General features: G+C 42.4%; 1 protein-coding gene across 1 annotated transcript in view; it reads right to left on the reverse strand.

The window, feature by feature from the left end:
- The window catches only part of CDR2 (cerebellar degeneration related protein 2), a 32,248-nt gene that overhangs the window by 4,411 nt on the left and 14,319 nt on the right, over positions 1-13,518 (reverse strand). Inside the window, exons 2-4 of the mRNA XM_089674802.1 lie at positions 10,639-10,751; positions 3,719-3,867; positions 284-448 (exon numbers count right to left, since the gene is read on the reverse strand). Of these exons, the coding sequence (XP_089530928.1) occupies positions 284-448; positions 3,719-3,867; positions 10,639-10,751 (427 nt within the window). The remainder of the gene's footprint in view (positions 1-283; positions 449-3,718; positions 3,868-10,638; positions 10,752-13,518) is intronic.

Genomic DNA, 13,518 nt, shown 5'->3' on the forward strand with positions numbered 1-13,518 from the left:
TCTAATAAAGTGGGAAGAAGGGGGAATTTGTGATAAAGTGTATTTTATGCCCAAAGGTGGTTAGAATCCAGCAGGGGGATTTTCATCCTCTGTATTTGTCCTAGTGATCATTTTCACTAACAGGAGATGCAGTAAGAATGTGGCAATAATACAAGAAATACTATCGAATTGACAATTTTCAGTGTTAACTGAACAGATAAGTCTAATAACTGCATTGGTATGCAACCAAATGCAATAGCATGTGGGAACTCTTAGAAAAGAGAAGATGACTTGTGGCACTTACTTGCGTAGGTCATACAGTTCCTTTAGACAGGAGAAGCTGTGCGTTGATCTAGATTGATCAAATTTCTCACGGTTGCGACACAGCTGGTTGTTTTTTCTCAGTTCTTCCACTTGTTTCTGAAGGTCATCAATGTTGACCTGCAGTCCTTCAATGGTGTCCGTTAAACTAAATACAGAAAGATAATTACCAGTTACCACCAACTAATCACCATCTGAAGGGCTGATTACCAAATGGAAGATGGTAAATTTGGAAAGTAAGAAAAGGTTATCTTTCAGAGATTGCACTCCCAGTTTCCCATAAATAAAATATCCCTTTTAATTAAAGTGTATCAAAAAGGTCCCAGTTTTTTTTCCAGTCAAGAGTGATAAACAGGCAATTTTAAGGCACATTAAAGGCAAAAATACAGGCCTCTTTGGTAGGAAAGTCTGATTTAAATCAGAGGGTAGTTGTCTTGGGTTTTACTTTAAATACTAAAAAGGCAAAAAAAAAAAACAAAACAAAAAAAAACAAATCAGCAGGACAACTAGGTATCTGGCATTTCACATGAAAGGAAAGACGGAGAACGGCAATCTAAATATTTTCTTCAGTACTGGTGTCCTTTGTGGTACTCTTGGCATACTTTCTGGCTCTAAATCAGCAGTAATATTTCCTAGACAGAATCACCAATTCACAGGCTTCATTAGTTCACTAGAATTGCTCTTTATTCTGAGCTTTACCTAATCCGAATCTGATATCTTGTCCACATGATTTCTGGGTGGGACTGCAGACACTGGTCATAGGATTCTGTGTTGTATAGACTCTACAAGAATCAGGTATCAGGAATACCCTGCCTGAAGTCTTCAGAGTTGTTTCCAGAACTACCAGCATGGTAGTGTATTTTAACACTACACATCATAAACAGACTTTCTGGGTGGTCAGGCTGTACCCCCCATAGGCATAATGTTTGATTTTAGTTTTAACTAGACTTTTCTAAGAGTTTGTTCATCCCAGCCTGCACGTTAAAACAAGCGGTGTCACAATTATTTCCCCTACTTTCAGACACTCGAGAACCTTTGACTTAGGCCTGGTTCCAGGCAAGTTCACCAAATTCCCGGTTTTAGACTGCATTCTCTTTGAAATTAACATTTCTTTCCTATGTCAAAAATTGTCACAAACACTTCATCCACAGATTTTCCTGTCAACGAAAATGGTCTGTCGTCTAACTACATCTTTAACCTCGCAATAAAGACTTATTTTTAAAAAAATAATGGCCTGCATCTCTTGTGCAGGGGTGGTGCTTTGCACTATTACAAAACAAGGTAACATTTACCCCCCCCCCCCCCCCACACTTTATTAAAGCCCAGCTCTGTGATTCACTATATCTGGTCTCCCACAGTACATGGAAGTTCGATTATTTTAGTAAATATAAACTGCTAAATACCTTTTCTCATCAGCAGTTAGAGCAGTCTTGTGGCTTCTATCAGTGTTCAGCAGAGTAAATGTTAAAGCTTGTAGAAGGAGTTTTCATTCTGCTCTAAGAGGATGAAGAACCCCTGACCTCTGTCTGGACAGTGCTGATTGGCCCTGTGCTGGTCACATGCACTCTCCCAAGAAAAAACAAATACACACCAAACTGAACATATGCAGAGTGACTCCACATGATATGTCTTATTAGGAGGTAAGAGGGGGACACTGGAAGAAGGGGAGGATCAGAGAAGTCAGGATCAAACAGCCTTTTTGCACAATGCAGAGGATTAACCCCTTAGGTTGCACAGCGAGTATAACAAGCATGCTTTACTGCATATACAGACTGAATTTACTGTTGTGGGTTTAGTAACACTTTAATTATCCTTTGCCGTGGGGCTGCTCCAGCACTGCAAGGGTCAATTGCTCATTTAGGTCTAGACATAGAAAAGAAGATCTATGTACCTGATCTTGTATGCTACTAGACCAGCCCCTGCAATGAGAAGCTAACCCTTGCAGTGTAGATGCAGTCCTACTGCAAGGGCTTATTTTTAAATTTATTGAAATCCCACAAAATCAATCATTCACATCAATGCATTGCAGCACATTGTAATTCAATGACGTGCTGAGTTGCACTGCATAAAAATTTAAAATGTCTGCATTTTTATGCAGCATACTGCAACCTACCTCAACCACTTCAAGTCTGGACACTTTCACCCCCTTCCTGTCCAGGCCAATTTTCAGCTTTCAGTGCGATCACACTTTTAATGACAATTGTGTGGTCATGCAACACTGTACCCATATGAATTTTTTTTAAATTTTTTTGAGACAGATAAAACTTTATTTTGGTGGTATTTATTCACCTCTGGGATTTTTATTGTTTTGCTATATAAATGAAAAAGTCCAAACATTTTGAGAAAAAAAAAAAGTGTTTTTCTTATAAAATTTTGCAAATAAATAATATTTCTTCATAAATCTTGGCCAAAATGTATTCAGCTATCTTTTTGGTAAAAAAGAGAAAAACCCAAATTAGTTTATAACCAAAATTTTTTTATACATTTTTTAAATTTTTATTTTTTTAATATTATTTGTTTTTTTGGTTTATTTTAACATACTGTCATCCTAGCAGTACAGTGTCACCATAATGACACTGTACTACTTGTGGGGGGTGATGAAGATTTTTTTTCCTTTTTTTTTTTTTTTACACCGATTGCTTTTACAGCCTTTATGGGTGTAAAAGCAAATAATTTCTCCTTCTTTCTGGCTGCATTCTTGCAGCCAGTGAGAAATACTGTGCGCGCTGTGATTGGTCACAGCTTGTCACATAGTATAAGGCTGTTGTGAATAGCCTTGTACCATGTGACCTCTGTGATCATTCACAGATTTCACAAGTAGTAAGCAATGATGTCAGAAGTGACATCTTGCTTACTACTATTCAAGTGATCACTGATTGGCCAATCAGTGATCACATGATCGGGACCTCACACAGAGGTCCCGTACAACGATCGGTGCACCGGATCACAGTGCCGCACGCTCCTAGGGAGCGCGTACAGGCAGCGAATGCAGAGGCCATTTATAAATGGCCACCCGCTCCAGCACTGCCCCCATCTGGCCGTTTATGTACATGGGCCGGAGGGGAAGTGGTTAATGTAGCATTGTGGTGCAAACAGGACACATAGAAAACAATTTTCTTCTAGGTGGCCTTGTGTTAAACCAGGATCTATCTAGATATATGCAGATCAAAGCAGCTGAATGGAGATAGTGTGAATAAGAGAAACAATTTGAGGATTTACCAATCATTGCAAACTGGAATTAAAAAAAAAAAAAAAATGCAGAAATTCCTTCTTAGACAAAAAAATAGAATACAAAGCATAACATGTGAGATACACAGAGGTAAAAAAAAACTGGTTCAACTAGAAACCGTATTTTGTTTTGTATTTGCTGTGGCAGCTGCTCTTGGATAAAGGTGCGGAATGTAACAAGCATGGTTACCCAATAATCTTTTGTTGTGACGCTTTGCTCTCCAGCACCAGTTTCTGATTGGCATCTTCCAGGTCTCTGGCTGCGACATCCAGCTGCTCATAGACTTTGGCATGCTGCTCATTCATCCGTCTAAGTAAGTCCACCTGCTTCGTCAGGTACTGCCATAAAAGTAAAAGAAATTTAAAGAAAAAGCGAAATAAAAGGCAAGCTCCCTATAATGTCACATTTACTGTTTTGACTAGTGGAAAGATATTAGAGAGTGCAGCAGTGTGTTCCGGCATATCTGATTTATGTAAATTTAATACATGAATGGATAGAAGAGGAGTGGACTAACAACAGTACAGCATCTGTTTACAAGAGCCACAGCTCTCCTAATTGCAGCCCCAGTTGTAGAAATCCAGGCAAAAAAACCCAAATATTTCCCATGCAGTGGGGCTGTGCTCACAGTGCACAGGTCAACTGTTTGCTTAGTCTACTTGTGAGGAGAAAGCTTACAATCACCCGATCTTTGAATTCTCCTGGAAAACAGTGCTCCCCCACATCCAGCGGTGGACTGTTCCTGGTCTATGGAGCCTGCTCTGGGCGTGATGACGCCAGGAACAGTCCACTATTCAAAACCGTTTGAGTGCGGGGGTGCTGGACCAGTCTTGCACTGGGAGGATCAGAGGATCAGGCAAGTATAGCTCTGCTCTCCTCTAGAAAAAGAAAAAAAAAAAAAAAGCAGTTAACCCATGCAGTGTGGACACAGCCCCACTGAATGGAAAAAACCCTAACTTTTTTTTGCCAAGAGATGGGCTTTAAAGAAAGTATGGCAATACTTAAAGTGACATAACCCTCATAAGACTTTAAGAAGCCTCACTTCAATTTTTACAGATATGTTCTCTTTCCCAGGGGACAGTGTATATGTATTACTTTGTCCCATTCACTTAGGTGTTGTCTAAAGCTAGCTGTTAGGCTGGACAGGGCTTCCCTCTTCCCGCCACAACCATACAACACAGCTAGCAAAAAGATGGCTGCTTTGACAGACGGCACACTTCCCCGTCTCCAAGCATTTGATGGAGACCAGCGCCCACAAAGAATGCAGGGAAAGGGGTGTTGGTCAGCTAAAATGCTCAAGGCAAGTGGGCCAGTGCATGTAGACGGCGAAAAGTGCCATCTGTCAAAGCAGTCATCTCTCTGCTAGCTGCGTTGTTGGATGGCCTTGAAAGGAAGGCCTCTTCAACCTCACAGCTAGCCTTAGATAATAATTGGCAAAATATGACAATATAGTTAAAGTACTTTGTCCACTGGGGAAAAGACCTCACCAATACAAAATCAAAGCGAGACCTTTTACCTTCTTTTTCCAGCTTCATTTTTTTTTTCAAAGATTGGCTAGAGGTCTGCTTTAACTAGGCAGTTAGGAGAATAGAGCAGTTACTCATAAATAATAATTTCAGTGCATCAGGAAAGGCTTAGTAAATTATCTCTTGATTTTGTTAAAAGGCGAGATCTGGGACACTTTCTATGCAAGACAAAATACATACTATGGATAGCATGTTTCTGTTTATCAGATTAAGAAGATTCTACTGAACCTTGCAGCTAGAATATAAATTCTTATGTGGCTTTTCATGCAAAAACCTGTATTACCCTGATCAAACCTTCTAGTATCATTGTCTACGACATCTTCATACAAGGAGGATTTGTTGTAAAGTGTGGATTAACCTAAGGCAGGTCATTATGTCCCGTTTCAGATTAACCCTTCTTACTGGGGAGACGGGAAGGTTATTTTTAGAGTGATAGTCCTCATAGTGCCATGACAAATTTTTTTTTTTTTTTTTAAATCATCCATGGGACCTAGAATAGGGTTTTCATTTTCACAGACACATTTTGGTATTGTTGGCCATTATTAATGCATACAATAGATTCGTTATTTTTATTAAGTGAAATTATAAATCCTTTCCTTGTGAATCAGCCATCTATATAATGACCTGGAGCAAGCATGCAGGTCAGGAGTGTCAAAGTGGTCACTAGCCCTTTCATGGTTACTTGTTCTATGTCAGGGACTCAAACTGAACCAAGAGGGTCAGGATGGCAACCAGTCAGCATTCATGTTCAGGAGGAGGAGTCAACAATGACAGACTATTTCAAGATTTGACAAGCATAAAATAACTCTTGTATTTTGCTAGGAGTAGGAGATTCCTGTAATATAGACCTGTCGCTGCTCCTCACTCCTTTTGCAGGGTGACTAGTCTTGTATCCACGTCCCTTTTCTGCAGGCAGCCTATAGTGGGAGGACCTGCTGGGACTACTCATAATTCTGCTCTGTGCAAAGGTTATATTGCAGCACAGTTATATTAATGCTATGTTTACAAGGTAGTATCTGGATTTGCAAAGGAATGTGCAAATCAGCACCAGCAGCTCAGGTATGGGAGCCGATTGTGGTTTCCTGAGGAACCGCAGCTGACTCCCCACGGAGCATGCTCAGGGCTTTGTGGATGGTCATGCAGCCTCCTGGGACATGTGACATTTCCCAGGAGGCTGTGAGAAGGGGAGGGGTCAGGGGCGCAATCCTCGCCTAGGTGAGGACTGCAAAAGTGGGAGTGGGTACCAATAACAACTAGTTCTTGGTCCCCCCTCAAAAAAAAAAAAAAAACCCAAACCCCCCCCCCAAAAAAAAAAACATTTTACTGACAGAGAATCAGATGGACTTCACTTTTTGAGTGAAGTTCCACTTTAAGGTCAGAAAAACATTATACTGTCCCAAACCCTTGTTCTTCTGCTGCTTATGTCCCTTAGGGAGAATTCCCTAAACTTCCTCCCAAGAAGTGGTGGAAGGAGTTTTATTCTTCAGGATAGTGGATGGAGCCAAGCAAACCATTCCTTCTTTGGGGCCTATTGAACATCCAGAACCACTGTTTATAGTACAGATACAGCCTAATATAGAACTGTTTATTCAGACTGCACATACACTATATTGCCAAAAGTATTAGGACAGCTGCCTTTACACGTACATGAACTTTAATGGCATCCCAGTCTTAGTCCGTAGGGTTCAATATTGAGTTGGCCCACCCTTTACAGCCATAACAGCTTCAACTCTTCTGGGAAGGCTGTCCACAAGTTTTAGGAGTGTATCTATGGGAATGTTTGACCATTCTTCCAGAAGCGCATTTGTGAGGTCAGGCACGGATATCGGATGAGAAGGCCTGGCACATTACAGTCTCTGCTCTAATTCATCCCAAAGCTGTTCGATGAGGTTGAGGTCAGGACTCACTGCAGGCCAGTCAAGTTCCTCCACCCCAAATTCGCTCATCCATGTCTTTATGAACCTTGCTTTGTGCACTGGTGCACAGTCATGTTGGAACAGGAAGGGACCATCCCCAAACTGTTCCCACACAGTTGGGAGCATGAAATTGTCCAAAATGTCTTTATATGCTGATGGCGCATTAGTTCCAGTGAAGGGAACTCTTAAGGCAAGTCCAACCTCTGAAAAACAACCCCACACCATAATCCCCCCTCCACCAAACTTTACACTTGGCACAATGCAGTCAGGCAAGTACTGTTCTGGCAACCGCCAAACCCAGGCACATCCATTGGACTGCCAGACAAAGACGCGTGACTTGTCACTCCAGATAACAGATCTCCACTGCAGCCCATTCCATGAAACTATCTACGCACTGTTGTGCTAATCTGAAGACCACACGAAGTTTGAAGGTCTTTAGCTATTGACTCTGCAGACAGTTGGCAACTTCTGCGCACTGTGCGCTCCATCATGGGCTGACCCCGCTCTGTCATTTTTCGTGGCTGAGTTGCTGTTGTTCCCAGTTGCTTCCACTTTGTTATAATACCACTAACAATTGACCGTGGAATATTTAGTAGCAAGGAAATTTCAGGGATGGGCTCACTGCACAGGTGACAGCCTATCATGGTATCACGCTTGAATTCACAGAGCCCCTAAGGGCTCGTTCACACTAGGCTGTTTTGCCAACGCTTGCCAAACGCCCCTATAGCGTTTGGCAAGCGTTGGTCCGGTGTTTGCGGAGCGTTTTTAACGCTCGGCAAACGCTCCGCAAACGCCGCATGCGCGGTTTAGCGGCGGTTGCTAGGCGTTTGCCGAGCGTTAATAACGCCCCACAAACTCCTATAATGCATTTGAGTGGTGTTACCGCTCCGCAAACGCCCCGCAACCGCGTCGCAACCGCACCGCAAACGCCGGCCGGGCGTTTGCGGAGCGGCACCATAGACGAGAATAGGAGGCTTCAAAGCCTCCTGACTCGACCAGAGGCGTCCGTTTTGCCGCGACGCGACGCAAACGCTCCTGTTAGAACAGCACCATGTGCTGTAATGTGCAGAATTGGCAGAGGCGTTTGGGAAGCGGTAAAAACGCTTCCCAAACGCCTCTCTGCCGCCTGCACACAAGGCTAGTGTGAACGTAGCCTAAGAGCGACCCATTCTTTCACAAATGTTTGTAGAAGCAGTCTGCATGCCTAGGTACTTGATTTTATACACCTGTGGTCATGGAGGTGTTTGGAACACCTGAATCCAATGATTAGGAGGGGTGTCCCAATACTTTTGGCAATATAGTGTAGATGTTTCAGACTTGTTGTCCAGTATCAATGTAGTGCATGGAAACCGTGGCTTTGGATCAATGAAAACAACAAGGTTATAGCGAGGTAGATTAAAAGAGCCCTCTAAAGCCCTCCACTAAACCAGTCTGAAAAAAATAAATAAGTAAAAAATACATAAGCATGCTCCTGAGCCGGTCTGTGTGTGTCCTGTGTGGCCATACACCCCCCCCCCCGATCCGTCCTCACAGGATTTGACTGACAGCAACAGGAGCCTATGGCTGCAGCCAGGACAGCACTGCTAGGACTCAGGTAAGGGTTTTGGGGGAGGGGGAACAGTTAGTAGGGATGTTTTTACCTTAATGCACTCCCTGCATCAAAGTGTTACTAATCCCAGCAGGACCCTGCATTCACTATATCTGGTCTCCCACAGTACACATAACATTGTAAAATGCAATTATTTTAGTAGATACAAACTGCTAAATACCTTTTCTCATCAGCAGTTACAGCAGTCTCCTGACTTCTATCAGTGTCCAGCTGAGCACTGGTTAACGCTTGTAGGAGGAGTTTTCTCCTCTCACTGCCCTATGAAGCTGCATAACCCCTGACCCTCTGTTCGGACAGTACTGATTGGCCCTGTGCTGATCACATGCACCCTCCCAAGAACAAGAAAAAAGGGGAGGATCAGAGAAGACAGGTTCAAACATCCTTTTTACACAATGCAGAGGATTAACCCCTTAAGTTCCTCAGTGAGTATAACAAGCATGCTTTACAGACTGATTATACTGTTGTGTGTTTAGGAACACTTTAAAGGAACAAAAAAAAGAAAAAAAAAAAACTGTTAAGACTTTAGAACTACTAAAATTTGGCATACAAAGACAGGCAGAGTGCCTCCGTACGCTGTGTAGCAGAACAGCATATTTGCTGCCACTACCCTCTCCTGTCCTTCAGAGTCAGAGCAACCTAGTGTAATAGACTCCCTCAAGAGTTGGTTCTGGCCAGCTCCATGGATTGCTTCAAAAAAGTCCTGGATTATTTCTTAGATACACAGAATATAATTGGATACTAATATGTATAGGTAAAGTTGATCCAGGGAATATCCAATTGCCTCTCGGGGGATCATGAAGGAATTTATTTCCCCTGCAAGAGCAAATTGGATCGTGCTTTGCTGGGGTTTTTTTTGCCTTCCTCTGGATCAACTGTGGGTATAGGAATATAACTTTTTTTTTTTTTTTAAATGGTTGAACTGGATGGACTTTTTGTCTTTTTTCAGCCACACTAACTATAACTATGACTAACCCGTGACACTGATAGTGGGAGGAGCCAGATGGGAAAGCAGAGGGACTAGTTTCCCATCATCCTTTCTCTGCGATTTACTGGAGGCAGTGAGCAGATTCTATTGCCAATAGCAGGCTGTCTATTGGCTATGGATTTGCCCATTGCCTGCTGTCAATCACAAGGGTAGCAGACCTGATGGGGAAACTAGGGCAGCACAGTGGCTAAATGGCTTGCACTTCCACCTGGCAGTACTAGGGTCCTTGGTTCGAATCCCAGACACGGCACCACCTGCCTGGGGTTTGCATGTTCTCCCTGTGCCTGCGTGGGTTTCCTCCGGGTACTCCGGTTTCCTCCCACACTCCAAAGACATGCTGGTAGGTGAATTGGATCCTGTCTAAATTGGCCCTAGTATGTGTATGTATGAATGTAAGTTAGGGACCTTAGATTGTACGCCCCTTGAGGGTTAGGGACTGATGTGAATGTACAATATATATGTAAAGCGCTGCGCAAATTGACGGAGCTATATAAGTACCTGAAATAAATAATAAATAGAGTCTGAATCCCCATCAGGCTCTGTACACCCAAATACAAGACTGTGCCGTTTCTACATCAACCGGAGGGAGCTCAGCGGCATTAAAATCGAAGTGCCTGTATGGACACTCCAGTCTCAGGGCACCTACAAGTGTGGTGCCTGTCCAAAATTCATGAACCTGTTTATCCATGGCACATGTAACTGTCACCCACATCATCAATTTGTCATGCAGGGCCACAATAGAATTCTAAAAGAGCATTGTAGACTTGCTTTATAAATTCTCATGAATGTGTCTACTGTGCTTCACACTATGAAGGGATTTTTGGTTTCTTTTAGTTCATCTTACCAGAGCCTTTCTAGTTCTACTGTTACAATAAAATGACAGTTTGCCTACAGGTGATACAATCAGTGCTGTCAGTGTGTTAGCAGGAAAATGGCTGATCGGTCGCCAGCTGCCTGACCTGCATTCAACTCTGAATACTCAACACAGACTGAAGCCACAAAGAGGACAGTAGAGAGCTCTATCTGTGCTGGAGAGTGAATGTACAGCAGTGTGCTGCGTAATACAGAGGACATACTTCAATTTCCTGGATCTGCTCCTGGTTGGTGGCATACATCTGCTGCAAAGATTCCTCCAGCTCCGTATTGCGATCCAGCAATGTCTTCCCCAGCTCGGCTGCAAGCTGCAGATCTATAAATAAGCAGAATATTATGGTAGAAATATATATAACAGAACATGAGTGAGTTTATAAAGACTGATGATGGATATGCCACAAGCCGTATCATAATCCAAAGTCCTCCACTAAAGGCTTTGTGTGCAAAACAAAAGTGTATCCCCAGTAAATCCCAATAGGTCTCCTAAAAGCAAACCCATGGTTCCTGCTGAATGGAGAACTCCAGCTCTGACTCAGATGAGGATTTTCTGGACCTCTGCAGAGAGACCACTGCTTCCACAAAGAAAGCAAGGGTTCCTTTTCTGCAGTATTCTGGCAGTGGACTCTAAATTTTCTTTACAGCCAGTACATAAACCAACAGAAAAAGCACCAGACCAAATTCATATAATTAGTGATCTAATTAACTATTAATTTAATAAATAAAAGCCATTTCACACTCCTTCATGAATTCAGACTGGCGCTTCTTCTGTTGGTTTACTGAGCGGCATTCCTGTGCACCCAATGAAAGGGTAGTCCTGTCTGCGAGTTTCCTAAAGAGAGCCAGTGAGTTCTCAGGATGGTCAACTTTTTCCTTGTACTGCTCTGTATAAATAAGGTGTTCCTCCATAAAAATAGCAGTTTTGCTTTGTGATGATATAGGCACCCAGGCGGTACTCCTGTGTATCCTGCATATCCACAGTGTGCGATCTAAGGCACTGCTGCCTCTGGCTAGTCTTATGAGATTTGATATCACATTACCGTGCTGTCCATTGTTGATCTTGATGAAGGCTCTGGCATGAGGAAGCAAAGTCCTGCTTCTACAAAGATAGCCACCTCTAACAGAGGCACGCTACAGAACAATGCATGGTAAGTCAGTAATGTCACAGTAAGTAGACATTAGCTTCAGGGAGACCTTGCAGGAAATGATGAATAGGAGAGGGGAGGGTAGAAGAGGGGCAGGTATGCTATATATCTCTTCCTTCATTTACTACATGCCTTGTATTCTGTTAAGAAAATACAAGGGTTTACATGAATGGGCGAGGAGAGAATAGGGGGTGGAGCTCTTCACTGCTGTAGCCGCTGCTCTCATCCCTGCAGCAACCAGAAATCCAGTGCTCTGTGTAGAAGCGGGCTTGCAGCAAGGTATGAATTTTCTACAAAACAGCAACCATCCACATACTGTATTCATATCACTAGAGCTTACTTAGCTAGTATGTTCAGATTTAAAGAAGCATTCTGGAAAAATTATTATTTTCCCATGCAGTGGGACCGTGCCCAGACTGCATGGGTTAAATGCTCATATTTGTCTAGGAGCTCGGAAAGCAAAGATATACTTACCTAATCCACCGATCCTACGAGTGCAAGACCAGTCCCTGCTGCTCCTGCCCCCCCACAAGCTAGTGGTCTTATGAATGGGCTGTTCCTGACAACATCATGCTCATAGACCATCTCCAGATGTGAGGACAGCAGGAACAGTCCACCACTGGATGTAGGGGAGCACGGTTTTCCGGAGGATCAGAGGAATGGATAAGTACAGCTTTTCCCTTAGCCTCTGGACAAAACGAAGACTTAACCCATGCAATGGCGGGCACAGCCTCAATGCATGGGAAAATAAAAGTTTTGACCAGTGTTGTGCTTTAACCATTTACCCAAGTTTCTCTAATAAATTAACACGTGTAGCCAACATTATGTGAGTGTAATATATATATATATATATATATATATATATATACATATATATATATATATACATACACACACACACACACACACATACACACACACACACACACACACATACATATACATACACATACATACATACACACACACACAGAATGTGTGATGTGTCATTCTGTATCTCAAGTACAATGATCAGACTGGAAGGTGAACAAATACATTATACATATATACAATGTTTAAAATAGCACAGGTATGACAGGTATAGTGAACCTGAAATGTCAGTAGGAAGTCAGAGTATTTATGTATATATGAGGAGTATTGTGCTAAATAAATAAGGGGTGTTTATGTGCAGTCTTGTGTGAAGAACCAGTTATTCTTAAGACTCTTCTCAGGTGCGGAATCCCTTTGCACCCATGGTGGTTCAGTCTTGGTGGTTCAGGATTAAAACAGGCAAGGAAGCGACATATCGACTGTCAAGCATCAGGTGGCAATGTTTTGACCTTAAAGTGCCCAGTCACGCCCCATCAATTTCAGGTGCGATTTGCGAATTGAAAATCGCATCTAATAATTGTGAATGTCAGTGTTTTAACATGTGCGATTTGCTGCAGCACAATTTCTAAAGTAGTTCTTGCATGACATTTTCTGCAGTTGTTGCAAATTCACACAAGCAGGAGATGACATTTCTGTACACCAACTGTGTACAGAATGCCTGTAGGTTGCCATATTGCATTTTGCTGCAAACTGAAAAGATAAGGTATTTTTTTTATTAACATTCAATTACAATAGGACTTGTGTCACAATTGTATTTGCTATATTAATTTTTTTTTTTTTTTATTTGCTGTTTTTTTCACCCACAAAAGTGAAGTTACCCATTAAATGGGTCAAGTTTGGCGGCAGTACTGACAATTGTATTTGCTATATATTTTTTTTTTATTTGCTATTTTTTCCCCCACAAAAGTGAAGTTACCAATGAAATGGGTCAAGTTTGGCGGCAGTACAAACATCTGAATTTGGCGGCAGCCATGTGTGGACGAGTCTCTGATTATTTGTGGTCAGAAATTGGGGTTTCCATATTCCAGTTTCCATGTTCTGGGTGCTTGGAGAATATTGGAAGCTGTATGA

The sequence above is a fragment of the Staurois parvus genome, unplaced genomic scaffold, assembly GCF_062004578.1.
Source record: "Staurois parvus isolate SC_StPar_1 unplaced genomic scaffold, SC_StPar_1.0 ptg000152l, whole genome shotgun sequence".
In the NCBI taxonomy this organism is placed as follows: domain Eukaryota; kingdom Metazoa; phylum Chordata; class Amphibia; order Anura; family Ranidae; genus Staurois; species Staurois parvus.